We start from the raw sequence: 16,221 nt of genomic DNA, 5'->3' as shown, positions 1-16,221 counted from the left end.
TGTGGCACCACAATTCATCTCAGCACCAAGGATCAGGAGCTAAGACAATCTTTGAAATTGCTAATAAAGGATCTGTTGTTGGAAGTTTGCATATGTAAATGTTACACGTGAACAGCATGATGCACGGCTATAGTGTTCTCTAGTCACAAGGCTGTATTAGGGAACCATGTTGATGCACAGTGTTATATTGGAGTCAAAAAGAGAAGAGAAAGTGGAAGGCAAAGAAGTTTTGGAAAGTAACCTTGAAACTGGATCTGGTCTCACAACAGAAAATTATTAATAAATTTTACCTGGGTATGGAATTTTTCCATAAGTGATTATTTCATACAAGAGTATTCCAAATGACCACACATCTGATTTAATTGTGAATGATCCATAGCTTATAGCTTCCGGTGCAGTCCATTTAATTGGAAATTTAGCCCCTAAAACACAAAATATCACATTTATTATCTTGTAAGAACATAAAATAGAATATTAAAGGATGATTTATGGCGCATTCACAGCAACTCAGATGTAAAAAATTATATTCAAATTAATTTCCAATGAGAGGACAGATGTATATTTTCTTTCCAAATATCCTCTCGGGAACATTTTCTCAGCTATAATTAGAGACATTCAAGACTTCTTTCATTCTTTAATCTTAGGCTGCAGGTATTGCTGACGACCAAATGTTTAAGAAAGAACTGCAGATGCTGGAAAAATTCGAAGGTAGACAAAAATGCTGGAGAAACTCAGTGGGTGAGGCAGCATCTATGGAACAAAGGAATAGGTGATGTTTCAGGTCTTCAGATCCAAAATGTCACCTAATCCTTTGTTCCATAGATGCTGCCTCACCCGCTGAGTTTCTCCAAAAGATGGTGGGCATAAGGAACAAGCTGCCAGTGGAAACTATAGAGGTGAGTGCAACTACATTGCTAAAGGACATTTGTACAGGCAAGAAGGTAGAAAAGTTTAGAGCATATGGACCCCATTGAGGACAAATGTGACAGGCTCAGACGCATCTTGATCAGCATAGACATAATTGGCTGCAAGAGCTGTTTCCATGCTGTGCAACTCTATTACTTTTAAAGAGATTATAACCTTTAAAGAAAATTAGCCTTAAATTCCTGAAGCATCACATGAAAAACATCAGATGTATTTTCATTTATAATTTAGTAGATATAACTTAACCTAGCTATGGCCCATTTATCATTAACTACTGTAATTAATTTACAGTTTAGTGGAAACATTTATAAAACATTAATTTTTCAGCTCAAGCTGTTGAAATATACCTTCTTTTGCTGTATACTCATTATCTTCAATTATTCGAGCAAGGCCAAAATCAGCAATTTTGCACATCAGGTTATCTGACACCAAAACATTAGCTGCTCTAAGATCTCGATGGATGTAATTTTTTCTTTCAATGTAGGCCATTCCCTCTGCAATCTACAACAGAGCAAGTACATTTGAGAAGTTAGACTGATCGGGCAGCAGTTTCAACACATATCTGATAATGCCCTGTCAAATATTATAAAAATTGATAAACAGCATTATCCTCTGTGCAAATCTCACAGAGGAACTAATTGAGGAAGAGGCAATAGATAAAATTGATGATATATGAGGGGAAATTGAGGATCAGATAACATTGCAGTGGGTTCCATACACAATGCTGATCCTTGCCCTGTATTAAGATGCCCTATACGTGAGGATACACAAAACAGGGATTTTTCAATTGCATTGTACACGGTGTGTAAGAAGGAACTGCAGATGATGGTTTAAACCGAAGATAGACACACAAAAAGCTGAAGCAACTCAGCGGGATAGGCAGCACCTCTGGAGAGAAGGAAAGGGTGACGTTTCGGGTTTCGACCCTTCTTCAGACTGAAGAAGGGTCTCGACCCGAAACGTCACCCATTCCTTCTCTCCAGAGATGGTGTCTGTCCCTCTGAGTTACTCCAGCTTTTTGTGTCTGCATTGTACAAGAAAAAGCTTTGAAATAACTTTGTTTCCAAGATCAAAGTTACATTTGAAGAATGAGGAACATTCAGCTCACAGAAGGCAACCAGCATTCAGTTCAATAAATCTCAACAAGTTATGCCAAAGCAGTTAAAAGCAAATGTGGGAAAGTACTGATGTACAGGAATGATTCTCTGCATAATTCAGGGACAATCAATTATTTGTGGATATTTTTATGTAAGTAAAGAAAACTATTGAAGATCTTAAATAAAAACAGAAAATGCTTGAAAAACTCAAGCCTGCCAGTCAGTAACTGTGGAAAGAGAAACTGTCAATGTTTCTGGTATTGCTCATTTACTTCACATTATTGAATAAACCATTAATGAGGGCAATTGTATGGAAATTAAAGCTACAAAGTGGACGGTTTTCTGCATTAAATATTGTGTAGTAAATTATCTATTGCAGCTATATGGACTGGCAATTTCACATTATCATAGTGAGACAATATGGGCCATGATTAGAGACCAGCAGCACATTAACAAGGCAGGGCCAGGCAAAGATTTTATACCGAGTCAAACATAAATGTGGGAATAAAATGTTGATTGATTGGTCCAAATTTCACCACAGAATTTTGAATTCCATTTTAAAACTAGTACCAAAATGTCACTATAACATCAACTTTTTCTTAGACAATCCTTTGCAATTGATGGCTTACTTCAACTCCAGTTCCATGATCCTGAGAAAACTAATGCTATAGGTATTGGTTTATTATTATCACATACATGTACAGTGAAAGGTTCTGTTTGCATGCCATTCAGTCAAATCATACCAAACACTGATACAATCAAGTCATTCAAAAGTACAACAGGTATTGAAAAGAGAAAAATACCAGAGTGCAGAATACAGTGTTACAGCATTGTAACATTACTGCCACAGAGAAAGTGCTAATAAAAAAAGTGCAAGGGCCACAGTAAGGTAGACTGAGAGACTGGGACTTCATCCCAAGATCAATGTGGGAGTCATTTGGGGTAGAAGGCGCTTGGTGGGAAAAGCAAGTGGATAGTTTTGGAGATGGTAAACTCCTTCAACCATTAACACTAAGCTTCTGCGTGGTCCCAACATATAGACTTCTCATTGTCACCCTGAAGCTTCCTCCTCCATTTTGAATGATCGCGGTACAAGATGTGCTCTCTCTTTAGATTCTCAGAGAACACTCCTGAATAATTTCTGCTGTCCACCTGCCACAATGAAGCTTGGGATTTCCTTGTTTCGAAATTAGATTGGAAATTGAATCCCATTCCAAAGGAAAACTAACAGTATCTGTAATCGAAGGTCCAGTTCCAACAAAACCACCCATGGCCTAAAGAACAGGTGGTGATGGGAAACAGGTGCCACAGACCCAGCAATTCATCAATAATCCTGACATGTGCAGATTCTCCAACGTAGACAAGGCCATCTATGGCTAAACACCCAAGTAAGCACCTGCTGAGAACCAAAAATAAAGGTGAACTTGTCAAGGACAAATGACATGGACATCACACGCCGCAGCACTCGTGAGTAAGGCAAGGCAGCGCCTTTACCATCTCAGGCAATTGAGGAAATTCAGAGTGTTTTCGAGGATCCTCCAGTGCTTCTACGCAGCGGCTGTGGAAAGCATCTTGTCCGGTAATATTACCATCTGGTTTGGGAATTGCTCTGCCCAAGACAAGAAGGCTCTGCAGAGAGTAGTGCGTTCGGCCGAACGCACTATGGGAACTTCACTCGCCCCCCTGCAGGAACTATACATCAGGAGGTGCAACTCCAGAGCCAATAAAATCATGGGAGACCCCTTCCACCCATGCAACGGACTGTTCCAGCTGCTACGGTCAGGCAAACGCCTCCGTTGCCATGCTGTGAGAACGGAGAGGTTGAGAAGGAGTTTCTTCCCAGAGGCCATTCGGACTGTAAATCTCACCAGGGACTAACTTTACTGAACGTTTTTCCTTCCAATATTTAATATGTAAAAGAATATGTGTGTGTTTATGAGTGTGTTTATAGTTTGTTTGTTTGTCTTTTTGCACAAGGTCCGCGAGCATTGCCACTTTTCATTTCACTGCACATCTCGTATGTGTATGTGACGAATAAACTTGACTTGACTAAACTTGACTTGAGGGGAAGCCAGCGCCTGCTGGAAGAAATTATTCAAAGTGTTCCTCAACCACAACCCTGCACGAGATGAGAATGACCTCCACTCCATTCCACAGAAGAGGCTCCTCTGCAATCTTGCCGCCATCTTGGCTGACAAGATTTATTTTTAAGAGATACAGTGCGGAAACAGGCACTTCGGCCCACCCACCCGACAGCGATCTCGACATAATAGCACTATCCTACACACTAGGGAAACTCTGTACAGACAGCACCCAAGGTCAGTATTGAACCCGGGTCTCTGGCGCTGTAAGGTGCAACTCTACCGCTGTGCCACCATGCTGCCCATAAGTTGTCAAACAGGCCAACTGAGAAGCTGCAAGGACTGACAAACAGATGATGCCCTGTGAAATTCTAAAACTTGCCAGGGGGGTGGGGGGAACTTCAATTATATATTCACCACTTGTCTCCAGTGTGTGGGAAGAGGGGGACATGCTAGGGAATTTCAGACACAGATTTACAGAAGCTTATTAATCTACAAACAAGCACTTTTTGGAATGTGGGGGAAACCACAGCACTCGGAGGAAACCCATGCGGTCACGGGTAGAACATACAAACTCCGTGCAGACAGCACCAGTGATCAGGATTGAATGCAGGTCTCTGGCACTGTGAAGGGCCTGTCCCACTTTCACGAGGTAATTCACAAATTCTCCCGAGTTTTCCCCTTGATTCAAACTCACAGAATGTTCGTCACGAGTCCGTAGGAGGTCGTAAGAGTTCGTAGATATAGCGTGGCGGCTCGTTATGTATAGGTACTCGTGGCATCAGGTAAGTCGGGAAGTTTATTCCAGCCCGGTAAAAAATGTCCACGAGTAAAAAAATTGTCGGGATGAAAGAAATTGCAACTTTTTACTCGTTAGGAGGGCATCGAAATAGTGGGAATTTGTAAACATACGCATAGGAGTTCGTAGGAGTTTGTGAACATAGTCGTGGAAGGTCATAGGAGTTCGTAGATTACCATGATCTTGATCTTGATTTTTTATTTAGGTCCTTTAAACTCGGCAGAGGTTTTGAATTGTCGTGAAAGTGGGACAGGCCGTTTAGGCAGCAAATCTACCTGCTGCACTACCCCGAAGAAATATGGAACACTTCACAAATTTTCATATCATTCTTGCTCGGGGGCCAGGCTAATCTTTTCTGTATTGTTCCAATTTTAGTATATACTAGATCAAGTTCAGACCCATTGGGTCTGTTCCCCCAACGTGTGGCTGCGGGGGGGCGGGGGGGGGGGGGGGGGGAGGGCACACACACTAACCACCCCGCCGCCCACATGCTAACTACCCCCCTTGATATTATATAAATATTATTAATTTGCTCCTTTTATCCCAAAACTACCCTATCCACTGATGTGAAGCACCCAACTCGCAGGCGCGTCTAGAGAGGATGGGGGGGGGGGGTTAGAGAGTGAGGGCAGAGAGAGAATGGGGAGAGACAGAGAGAAAGGGGCAGACAGAAGGGCAAGAGACAGGGAGAGGGGGGTGGAGGGGAGGAGGAGTGAGAGAGGTGGGAGGAGAGAGAAATGGGAGGAGAGAGAGACGGGAGGAGAGAGAGACGGAGGAGACGCTATGGAGTAGGAGAGACTCGCGCCAACTAGCTCCGTGAAAAAAAAAGAAAAAACGGGGGGAAAAGACAGATCCTACCTGCAGAAAACGGCACCGATTGTTTTGCAATAGGCCCGTGACGTCATCAGGCGCGTGACACCGGCAGTATGTCGACTCAGCATACTCCCCCCAAGACAAAAAACGGCAAGACTAAAGAGGTAGGCCAAGCTGAAGCCTCGGCCTCAGGTTTAACAGCATCCCGAGAAGACATCTCAAAGAAGAAGAAAAAGACTGAGATGGAAGAATTAAAAACGTTTCTTAAGGAGGAACTTAAAAATCTTAGACAGAACTTTAAAGAGGAGCTGACATCTTTTAAAAAAGAAATTAAAGAACAAATTAAAGAAGATGTTACAGAGATTGTACACGAAGTCCTTGAAGACTGGAAATTAGATATGGAAAGAAATTTGACTCAAAATGTTGAAGAAGTAAATGAAAAACTACATATGATGGAATCCAGATTTGATTCTAAACTTGAACCTATCTTCCAGACATTAAACCAACACAAGATTGTAAAAGAACTTGAGGAATTTGCTGAGACAAGCACCGCAACTACAAAACAACTCATCACTGAGAACCAACGCCTATCAAAGTTATTGCGTCAAATAACCGAAAAATGTACAGACTTGGAGGGACGACAGAGGCGTCAGAACTTAAGAATCGTGGGCATCCAGGAAGGCAGAGAGGGGACTCGTGACCCCCGTGAATTTGCTGCAGATGTACTGAAAACAATTTTGAACCTGGACCAGGCACCATTACTTGCCCGAGCGCACAGAGTGCCGAGACGTCCACCAAAGGTGGGCGACCCTCCAAGAATAATGATAGTAAAGGTCCAATATGACCATGTATTGGATGACATGATGAGGAAAATTGTCAAAAGCAGAAATCTTGTATATGAAGGAGACAAGATTAGCGTATTCAGAGATTATCCTGTGGAAGTTGCTAAGAAAAGAGCATTGTTCACAGAAACAAGAAGAATACTGAAGAACATAAAGAATTTGATATATGGACTGTTATACCCCGCAACACTAAGAGTTAGTTACGAAAATAAGGAACACTTCTTCATCAAGCACACAGAAGCATTTGAATTTGCCAAGAACATCGAGGACAAGATCGAAGATTGAAAAATATTCAACACTCAACACCTACCTGGATACTGCTATCTCGCAGAGAAGATATGGAACTCTAAACTTTAAACCATTATATTTAAGAGTTGCCTAAAATTCGCAATAAGATTTGGGTAAATATCCTGCAACGGATATATAATACTTACATTTTAGTACTAACTTCTAACAACTATTAATAATCATGAATACTAACTAACACTAATTATTGATAATTAGATTATTTAGATTATTTAAGAATTAACTAAAAGTATGAAACATAAGTAAAATGTGATTCAGATATTTTACAATGAAAAATGTATGGTGGCTCTCTCTCTGATGTTTTTGTTTTTGATTATTCTTTTATAAATGTTTATATTATACAAAACTAACATTTCAATTTGAGACTACTAATTATATCATTAATGGAATATAATCATTATTTATTTCCCCCCCCACAAATTGTTTGCATCGAATTGGAAACTTTCCTTTCAAGGAAAGTACGGAGCTAGTATTTTTATTAACCAAAAGCTACGGAAGTCCATAGATGCTTAGCCACATTAGGGTGGCTATCACTAACTGCACTATTGTAGTTGTAGTTGCTTTTTCTTTTTACTTTCCACACTTTACTAATCCAATTTGCTATTACTTTTTTTATTTTATATCATATTATATTTTGTATTTGTAATGGAATTGCATATTTTACTTAAGGAGATATGTTCGGATGGAAAACAGACGTGACCTAAAATTCATCTACCTGATGTTCGAGTATAAGGTAGGGTTGAGTGTGCTGAATCATCTGCTCTACCACTTAATCACAAGATGCAAGACATGAATATAAAAATTGGGGGTGAGGGAATTAAATTCTGTAGTTGGAATGTTAAGGGAATTAATGAACCTATCAAGAGAGGCAAAGTGTTAGCACATTTAAAATCATTGAAAACAGATATAATATTTCTCCAGGAGACACATCTTAAAAAGGAAGCACAACACAGATTGAAAGCAAAATGGATTGCTAAAGCGTACCACTCTTCATTCTCACATAAATCTAGAGGTGTTGCAATATTAATTCGTAAAGGTATACCCTTTAAACATATATCAACGATAGAAGACACTGAAGGCAGATATATTGTAATAATAGGGGAGTTATACTTAAAAAAGGTGACTCTCCTCAATGTGTATGGACCAAATTTTGATAGCCCACTGTTTTTTAAGAGAATTCTTAACAATATCCTGGAATGTACACAACAAAACTTAATAATCGGTGGAGATTTAAATTGTACATTGGATGCCTGTTTGGATAGATCATCAACTCAAAGAAAATTAAAATCTCGCTCAAGTGAATTTTTAAACTCATACATTAATACTACTAATATTAAGGACGTTTGGAGAATTGAAAATCCATCGGGCCGAGAATATTCATTTTACTCACCAGTACATAAAACTTACTCAAGGATAGACTATTTTTTAGTAGATTCAAAACTTATCCCATTTACCTATAACTCGCAATATCATAACATCATAATCTCAGACCACGCTCCACTAACATTTATGATCAAACTAAACGGAATGGTAGAGACACAGTCACAATGGAGATTTAATCCCCAAATCTTAAAAGATAAGTTATGTAATGAATACCTAATAAAACAGATTAAAATGTTTTTTGAGGCTAACGATAGCCCTGAAATCTCTGCTTCCCTTATTTGGGAAACATTTAAAGCATTTGTACGTGGAGTATTAATTTCTTCCCAATCATTTTTTAATAAAGAGAATAGGGCCAAACAACAGAAACTGGAAATGGAAATAAAGCAATTAGACACAGAAAATGCAGCAGCACCATCCATGATAAAACACAATAAAATTGCAGTACTGAAATATAAATTAAACAAGATATATTCAGACCAAGTTATAAAACTTTATCAACATACAAAACAATTAAATTTTGAATTTGGTGATAACGTCAACTTCGTAAATTGGATGGGGAAAAAACAATATACAAAATTAGAACAGACAAGGGAGAAACATTAACACTGCCTAAAGATATTAATGATAGATTTCTACAATACTACCAAAAATTGTATTCATCTAAAATAACAGAACAATCAACAGGAATGGAAACATTTTTACAGAATTGTAAGTTTGCGGGTCTAGATCAGAAAGAGAGAGAATTACTAGGGGCTGAAATTACGATAAAAGATATCGAAGAGTCAATCAAATCTTTAAAAAATGGAAAGGCTGCAGGCCCCGATGGTCTAAATACTGAATTTTATTTAAAAAAATTATGATTTGCTTTCCCCACGCCTACAGACAATGTACAAATACGCCTACTCAACAGAAACTCTAAATGAATCTACAATCATACTCATACCAAAAACGGACAAGGATCTTGAAGACCCAGGTTCATGCAGAGCTATAGCCCTCTTAAATACTGATCAGAAAATATTAACTAAAATTTTATCTAATAGATTGAGCTTAGTGATCAGTAAATTAATACATCCCGACCAAACAGGGTTTATCACAAAACGTTATTCATTTTATAATCTGAGAAGATTATTTAATATTATATACTCCAATAGAATTCCTAATGCAGATCTAGCAATTATTTCGTTAGATGCTGAAAAAGCATTTGACCAGGTAGAATGGCCATATTTATTTTCGGTGATGGAAATTAAACCCAATTAAACATGGGTTAAATTGTTATATTCTAATCCAACAGCCAGAATATTAACAAACAAAATGTTATCAACTAAATTTAATCTCTCTAGAGGCTGTAGACAAGGATGTTCACCATCCCCACTATTATTTGCTCTTGCAATCGAACCCCTAGCAGAAAGCGTTAGAAACCATCCAGGAATATATGGATACAATACTAGAGACACAAGGAATAAAATGTCCTTATATGCAGATGATGTACTAATATATATTACAAAGTTAGAAACTAGTATTCCAAACTTATTAAATCTAATAACTCAATTTGGTCAGTTTTCGGGATATAGAATTAATTGGAATAAAAGTGAAATCATGCCAATAACAAAATTCAATTTACATACAATACAACAATCCCCTTTTAAAATAGTTAAAGATACATTTAAATACTTAGGAATCTATGTAACTAAGACATTTAAACTAAATTTCTTTATTTCTTAAACTAAACTAACTTTATTTAAACTAAATTTCCTACCCTTACTGAATAAACTACATAAGAATATTCAATACTGGAAAGCACTCCCCATTTCTATGCTTGGGAGAATTAGTGCTATAAAAATGATTTTTTTACCGCAAATGCTGTACCTATTTCAATTAATTCCCATATATATTCAAAAAACATTTTTCAAAAAAGTCGACTCCATTGTTACAAGTCTTGTCTGGGATTATAAGAATCATAGAATAAGTAAAAAACATTTATGTAAGTCAAAGATAAATGGAGGTTTGGCTTTGCCAAATTTCTTATTTTATTTTTGGGCAGTCCATATTAAAAACATGAATTTCTGGCTGGAAGAAATGGATCGACAACCAGATTGGTTAATGATGGAAAAGGAAGACTGTCTACCTTTTGAAATAGGTCCGATCATATTTGCCCCCACAAAACTGCACAAAAAAACCTATAAAGAAAACCCCATAATAAATAGTGGAATACGAATTTGGAAACAAATAAAAAAAGATTTAAAATTGAATAATATACCACTATGCCTTCCCATTGTAAATAATCCTTCATTCAAATCATCCTTTATGGACAAAGGTTTCACACAATGGAAAAATTATGGAATCAAAAATATTGGACATCTTTATGGGAAAGGCACTTTTCTTTCATTTCAAGAGTTACAACAGAATTATGGACTGCACTCAAATAATTTCTTCAGATATCTACAAATTAGAGATTATGTTAAATCTAATACACAAGTCTACAGGAGTAGGGAATCAGAAATTCTTGATGAATGTTTGAACAAGCATCCTAATACTGAAAAACTAATAGCTTATATTTATAACACCCTACTAAACAACGAGGTACCACCGACCGAACCATATAGATACAAATGGGAAAATGAAATAGGTCACCCTATAATGAAAGATATGTGGGCCGAAAGTTTACAACAAATACATCAATGTTCATTAAATGCCAGACATACTTTAATACAATTCAAGGTCTTACATAGACTACACTACTCTAAAATAAAACTAAATAGAATCTTCCCACAAATCTCTCCTATTTGTGATAAATGTCTACATCTAGAGGCTAATTTAACACATACGTTTGCAAACTGTATAAAACTTAAACATTTCTGGACTGATATTTTTGAAATAATTTCAGAAGTTATTAATACAAAACTGGACCCAAACACAAAATTAATAATACTTGGAATATCAGAACAAAGTTTAACACTCACAACAAACCAAAGAAATTTCCTCGACTACAGTATAATAATCGGAAAAAAATTAATATTAACATTTTGGAAAGGCCCTACAACCCCCACAATTAATATGTGGATTACGGAAATGTCGGAGACCCTATACTTAGAAAGAATTAGATTTGTCTTAATGGACAAAAAAGATATTTTCGATAAAATCTGGGCTCCATTCATTAACTATCTGAAGGGATAGATTGGCACAGCACGAGGACCCAACTGAAACTTGAACTCATGATCAGATGAAAAGCTATACTTTATAATCTACGAACCTATCTCCATTGACGTATTACAGGTAACCCATTCCACCTCCTCTGTTTTTCTGTTTTTTTTAATTTGTAACTTTCTACCCTCTCTTTCTCTCTCTTTCTATAAAAAATAAAAACACTAGAAGCAGAAGTAATTGATAATTGAAAATTTTAATAATGTATGACTGATGTATATGAAAAGTCTTTTTTACTATAATATGTAACTATACTTTATAATATGTCTACTTCTAATAAAAATATATTTAAAAAAAAGAAAAAAAAGAGTGTGAGGGCAGAGAGAGAATGGGGAGAGACAGAGAGAAAGGGGCAGACAGAAGGGCAAGAGACAGGGAGAGGGGGGTGAAGGGGAGGAGGAGTGAGAGAGGTGGGAGGAGAGAGAAATAGGAGGAGAGAGAGACGGGAGGAGAGAGAGACGGGGGAGAGAGAGATGGAGGAGAGAGAGATGGGAGAGAGAGATGGGAGAGAGGGGGGCTGAGAGGGAGAGAGCGGGGCTGAGAGGGGGGAAGGGAAGGGGGAGAGGGGGGGAAAGGGGAGAGGTGGGGGGGTGGGGAGGGGGCAAGGGGGTTTAGGGGATGGAGGGTGGGGAAGGGCGGGGGGTGGGGGAGAGGAAGGGAGAGAGAGAGGGCAGGGGGTGGGGAGGGGAAGGTGAGAGAGAGAGAGAGGGAGGGGGAGAGAGAGGGGTGGGAGGGTGAGAAGGGGGGAGGGAGAGGGGGGTGAGAAAGAGGGGGGTGAGAAAGAGGTGGGGGAGGGGGGGAGAGAGGGAGGGGGAGAGAGAGAGAGAGAGAGAGGGGGGAGAGAGAGAGAGAGGGGGGGAGACACAGCTGGTCCGAGGGGGGCAGGGCCAGGTGGCAGTTGGGCCGGGTGCAAAGGCATTGTGAGGTCAGCGGCTGGGTAACCTTAATATTTAAAAAAAATGTCAGTTTGGTTATAAATTTTAGTAAATATCTAGGGAAATAATTGACCACATGTATAGACGATTGTATTTTTGAAATCATAAGGAAAATTTCTACCAGAAGATGTAAAAATGTAACTGTTATTGCCACTTCAGCAGCTGGGCACCGGTGGCGTGAGATGGCACTGTGACTCATGCAGCAGTTTGATTATAGTGGGGCCACGTGAAGGTTCCAATCTCCCATTGTGGTGTCCCATTGTGATGTCATATCATATGTAAATGAGATCGATTGTGATTGGACATCTGTGAGGTGGCACTATGACTCATGCAGCAGTTTGATTAAAATTTTATTTGATGTTTTGTGAACAACGTTATTCAAATTCTGGGGAAATAATTGACCAAATCTAGAGAGGAGTGAATTTCTGAAATCATAAGTTAAATCCCTACCGAAATATGTAAAAATCTTAATGTTTTTGCGTCTGGTTTCCGAGGAAATATGTTTCAAAGGCAAAATGACACACGCACACACACACACACAAACACACACAGTTCTAAAAGTATATTAGACCAAGTGCAGACCCGTTGGGTCTGTTCCCCCAACGCGCATTTGCAGGGGGTGGGAGGGGGGTGCGGGGCGGCATGCGGCGTCACACACACACTAACCACCCCCACACTAACTACCCCCTTGATATTATATAAATATTATTAATTAGATCCTTTTACCCCATAACCGCCCTATCCACTGACGCATAGCCCCCAACTCGCAGACACATCTAGAGGGGGAGAGGGGGGTAGATAGTGAGGGCAGAGACAGTGAGAGAGGCAGAGACAGAAGGGCAAGAGACAGGGGGAGGGGGGGGTGGAGGAGGGGAGAGCTGGCACACACACACACACACACACACACACACACACACACACACACACACACACACACACACACACACACACACACACACACACACACACACACACACACACACATACAGAGAGAGAGATAGATAGATATGATGGTGTGCTGAATCGTGTGACTGAGATGTCCCAACCAAGGCAGTAAAGCGGTGGTATAGTTATAGATGGCAAACGTCAGCCAGATTCTCCCAAGTCATCACTCAATAGCTGCGCTGTTTTCCTGCAGCTCTGCTTGAACGAACAGTTTCAAGAGAGCAATGGAAAACCTTGCAAATGTAACTCTTAGCAGTCTTCATGTGAAAATTATTTTACGATATCTGCCAACAGTCATAAAACATAACAAGATACATGAAACATGAAGTAAGTGATGAGTGGAAAGTCCAGGATTTGGGATGTGCAAATATTTGGGGCTGGGTGGGAGGGGTAAGGAAGAGGATTCATAAAATCATGAGATCTAGTAGGATTAGGCCATTTGGCCCATCAAGTCTACTCTGCTATTCAATCATGGCTGATCTATCTCTTCCTCCTAACCCCATTCTCCTCCCTTCTCCCCATAAGCTCTGACACATGTACTAATCAAGAATCTATCTATCTCTGCCTTAAATATGTCCATTGACTTTGCCTCCACAGCCTTCTGTGGCAAAGAATTCCACAGATTCACCACCCTCTGACTAGAGAAAGTTCTCCTCATCTCCTTCCTAAAATAACTTCCTTTAATCCTGAGGCTATGACCTCTAGTATTAGACACTCCCACTAGTGGAAATATCCTCTCCACATCCACTCTACCCAAGCCTTTCACCGTTCTGTATGTTTCAATGAGGTCCCCCCTCATTCTTCTCTCCACATCCACTCTACAGAAGCCTTTCACTATTCTGTATGTTTCAATGAGGTCCCCTCTCATTCATCCAGCTAATATATGCCTAGTGCCATCAAACATATGCCAACAACATGCCGTAGCTCATCATATGTTAACCTACTCATTCCTGGGTTCATCATTCTTGTAAGCCTCCCCGGACCCTCTCCACATTTTCCCTCAGATATGGTGCCCAAAACTACTCACAATATTCCAAATGCGGCCTGACCAGGACCTTATAGAGCCTCAGCATTACATCCCTGTTTTTGTATACATGTCCTCTTAAAATAAATGCTAGCTTTGTGTTTGCTTTCATTACTACTAATTCCATATAACCATATAACAATTACAGCACGGAAACAGGCCATCTCGGCCCTACAAGTCCGTGCCGAACAACTTTTTTCCCTTAGTCCCACCTGCCTGCACTCATACCATAACCCTCCATTCCCTTCTCATCCATATGCCTATCCAATTTATTTTTAAATGATACCAACGAACCTGCCTCTACCACTTCCACTGGAAGCTCATTCCACACCGCTACCACTCTCTGAGTAAAGAAGTTCCCCCTCATGTTACCCCTAAACTTCTGTCCCTTAATTCTGAAGTCATGTCCTCTTGTTTGAATCTTCCCTATTCTCAAAGGGAAAAGCTTGTCCACATCAACTCTGTCTATCCCTCTCATCATTTTAAAGACCTCTATCAAGTCCCCCCTTAACCTTCTGTGCTCCAGAGAATAAAGACCTAACTTATTCAACCTATCTCTGTAACTCAGGCAACATTCTAGTAAATCTCCTCTGTACTCTCTCTATTTTGTTGACATCCTTCCTATAATTGGGCGACCAAAATTGTACACCATACTCCAGATTTGGTCTCACCAATGCCTTGTACAATTTTAACATTACATCCCAGCTTCTATACTCAATGCTCTGATTTATAAAGGCTAGCATACCAAAAGCTTTCTTTACCACCCTATCTATATGAGATTCCACCTTCAAGGAACTATGCACGGTTATTCCCAGATCCCTCTGTTCAACTGTAATCTTCAATTCCCTACCATTTACCATGTACGTCCTATTTTGATTTGTCTTGCCAAGGTGTAGCACCTCACATTTATCAGCATTAAACTCCATCTGCCATCTGCCATTCAACTTGTAGATTCGTGTTTTGGGAATCCTGCATCAGCACTCCCAAGTCCCTTTGCACCTCCTTTTTCTGGATTCTCTCCCCATTTAGAAAATAATCTATGCCTTTATTCCTACTAACAAAATGCATGATTCCACACTTTGCTACACTATATTCCATCTGCCACTTCTCTGCCCACTCGCCCAACCTATCCAAGTCCTTCTGCAGAACCCCTGATTTCTCTACACTACCTGCCCTTTCACCTATTTTCATATCATCTGCAAACTTGGCCACAAAGCCTTCAATCCCTTCATCCAAATCATTCATATACCTCAGTCTACCCCACAACAGAAGGGGAGAGGAGTTGTACAGTTTGATAGCCACAGGCAAAAAGGATCTCCAGTGGGGTTCTGTGCTGCATCTTAGTGGAACCAGTATGTTGCTGAAGGTGTTCCTCAGGTTGACCAGTGTCACGGAGGGGGTGAGCTTATTTGAAAGGAGGAAAGTAAATTGCAATTCCTTTAAAAAAAAAAGTAGCAATGCTATTTAAGGCAAATGTTTCAATGATTTTGACAAAGGCTGCTCTGTTTCCATTTTGTGTTCAAATGAATAATTGCCTTCATTCCACTTAAAGACTGCATTCCTAATTTGGTTTATCACATCATGGCAGGAACTATGCTTTTATGTGCTAATTAGTACAATATCTGGAAAACCACATGGGTGAAACTTGCGCTATTGTTGAGAAAGAGGATGTTGCAGTAACTGCTCAGTCAAACAGAAACTCAGTCAAAAGCCCTACTTCCCAAGTTCCCGAAATCTAAAGCGCATGTGCATCGTAATGTAACACCATCATTGTGAGGGTCTGATTAAGGAGGATTCTGTCCATTAATCTTGTTAAGGCATCCAGGACTGATTTGCCCCAGGTTAAGGGGATACGAGCTGAGAAGGAGTTC

General features: G+C 39.6%; 1 protein-coding gene and 1 pseudogene across 3 annotated transcripts in view; both read right to left on the bottom strand.

Annotated features, from left to right (window-relative positions):
* Positions 1 to 16,221, bottom strand: part of lyn (LYN proto-oncogene, Src family tyrosine kinase) — a 108,879-nt gene that overhangs the window by 10,905 nt on the left and 81,753 nt on the right. For all 3 annotated transcript variants that reach the window (XM_033019744.1, XM_033019743.1, XM_033019745.1), the window contains exons 11-12: positions 1,272 to 1,425; positions 291 to 422 (exon numbers count right to left, since the gene is read on the bottom strand). In XM_033019744.1, coding sequence (XP_032875635.1) covers positions 291 to 422; positions 1,272 to 1,425 — 286 coding nt within the window. The remainder of the gene's footprint in view (positions 1 to 290; positions 423 to 1,271; positions 1,426 to 16,221) is intronic.
* On the bottom strand, positions 5,194 to 5,293 carry LOC116972627 (annotated as a pseudogene).

This window comes from Amblyraja radiata, chromosome 4 (genome assembly GCF_010909765.2).
Source record: "Amblyraja radiata isolate CabotCenter1 chromosome 4, sAmbRad1.1.pri, whole genome shotgun sequence".
Classification (NCBI taxonomy): Eukaryota; Metazoa; Chordata; class Chondrichthyes; order Rajiformes; family Rajidae; genus Amblyraja; species Amblyraja radiata.
The sequence above is the reverse complement of the archived record's forward strand: the minus strand, read 5'-3'. Positions and strand labels throughout refer to the sequence as shown.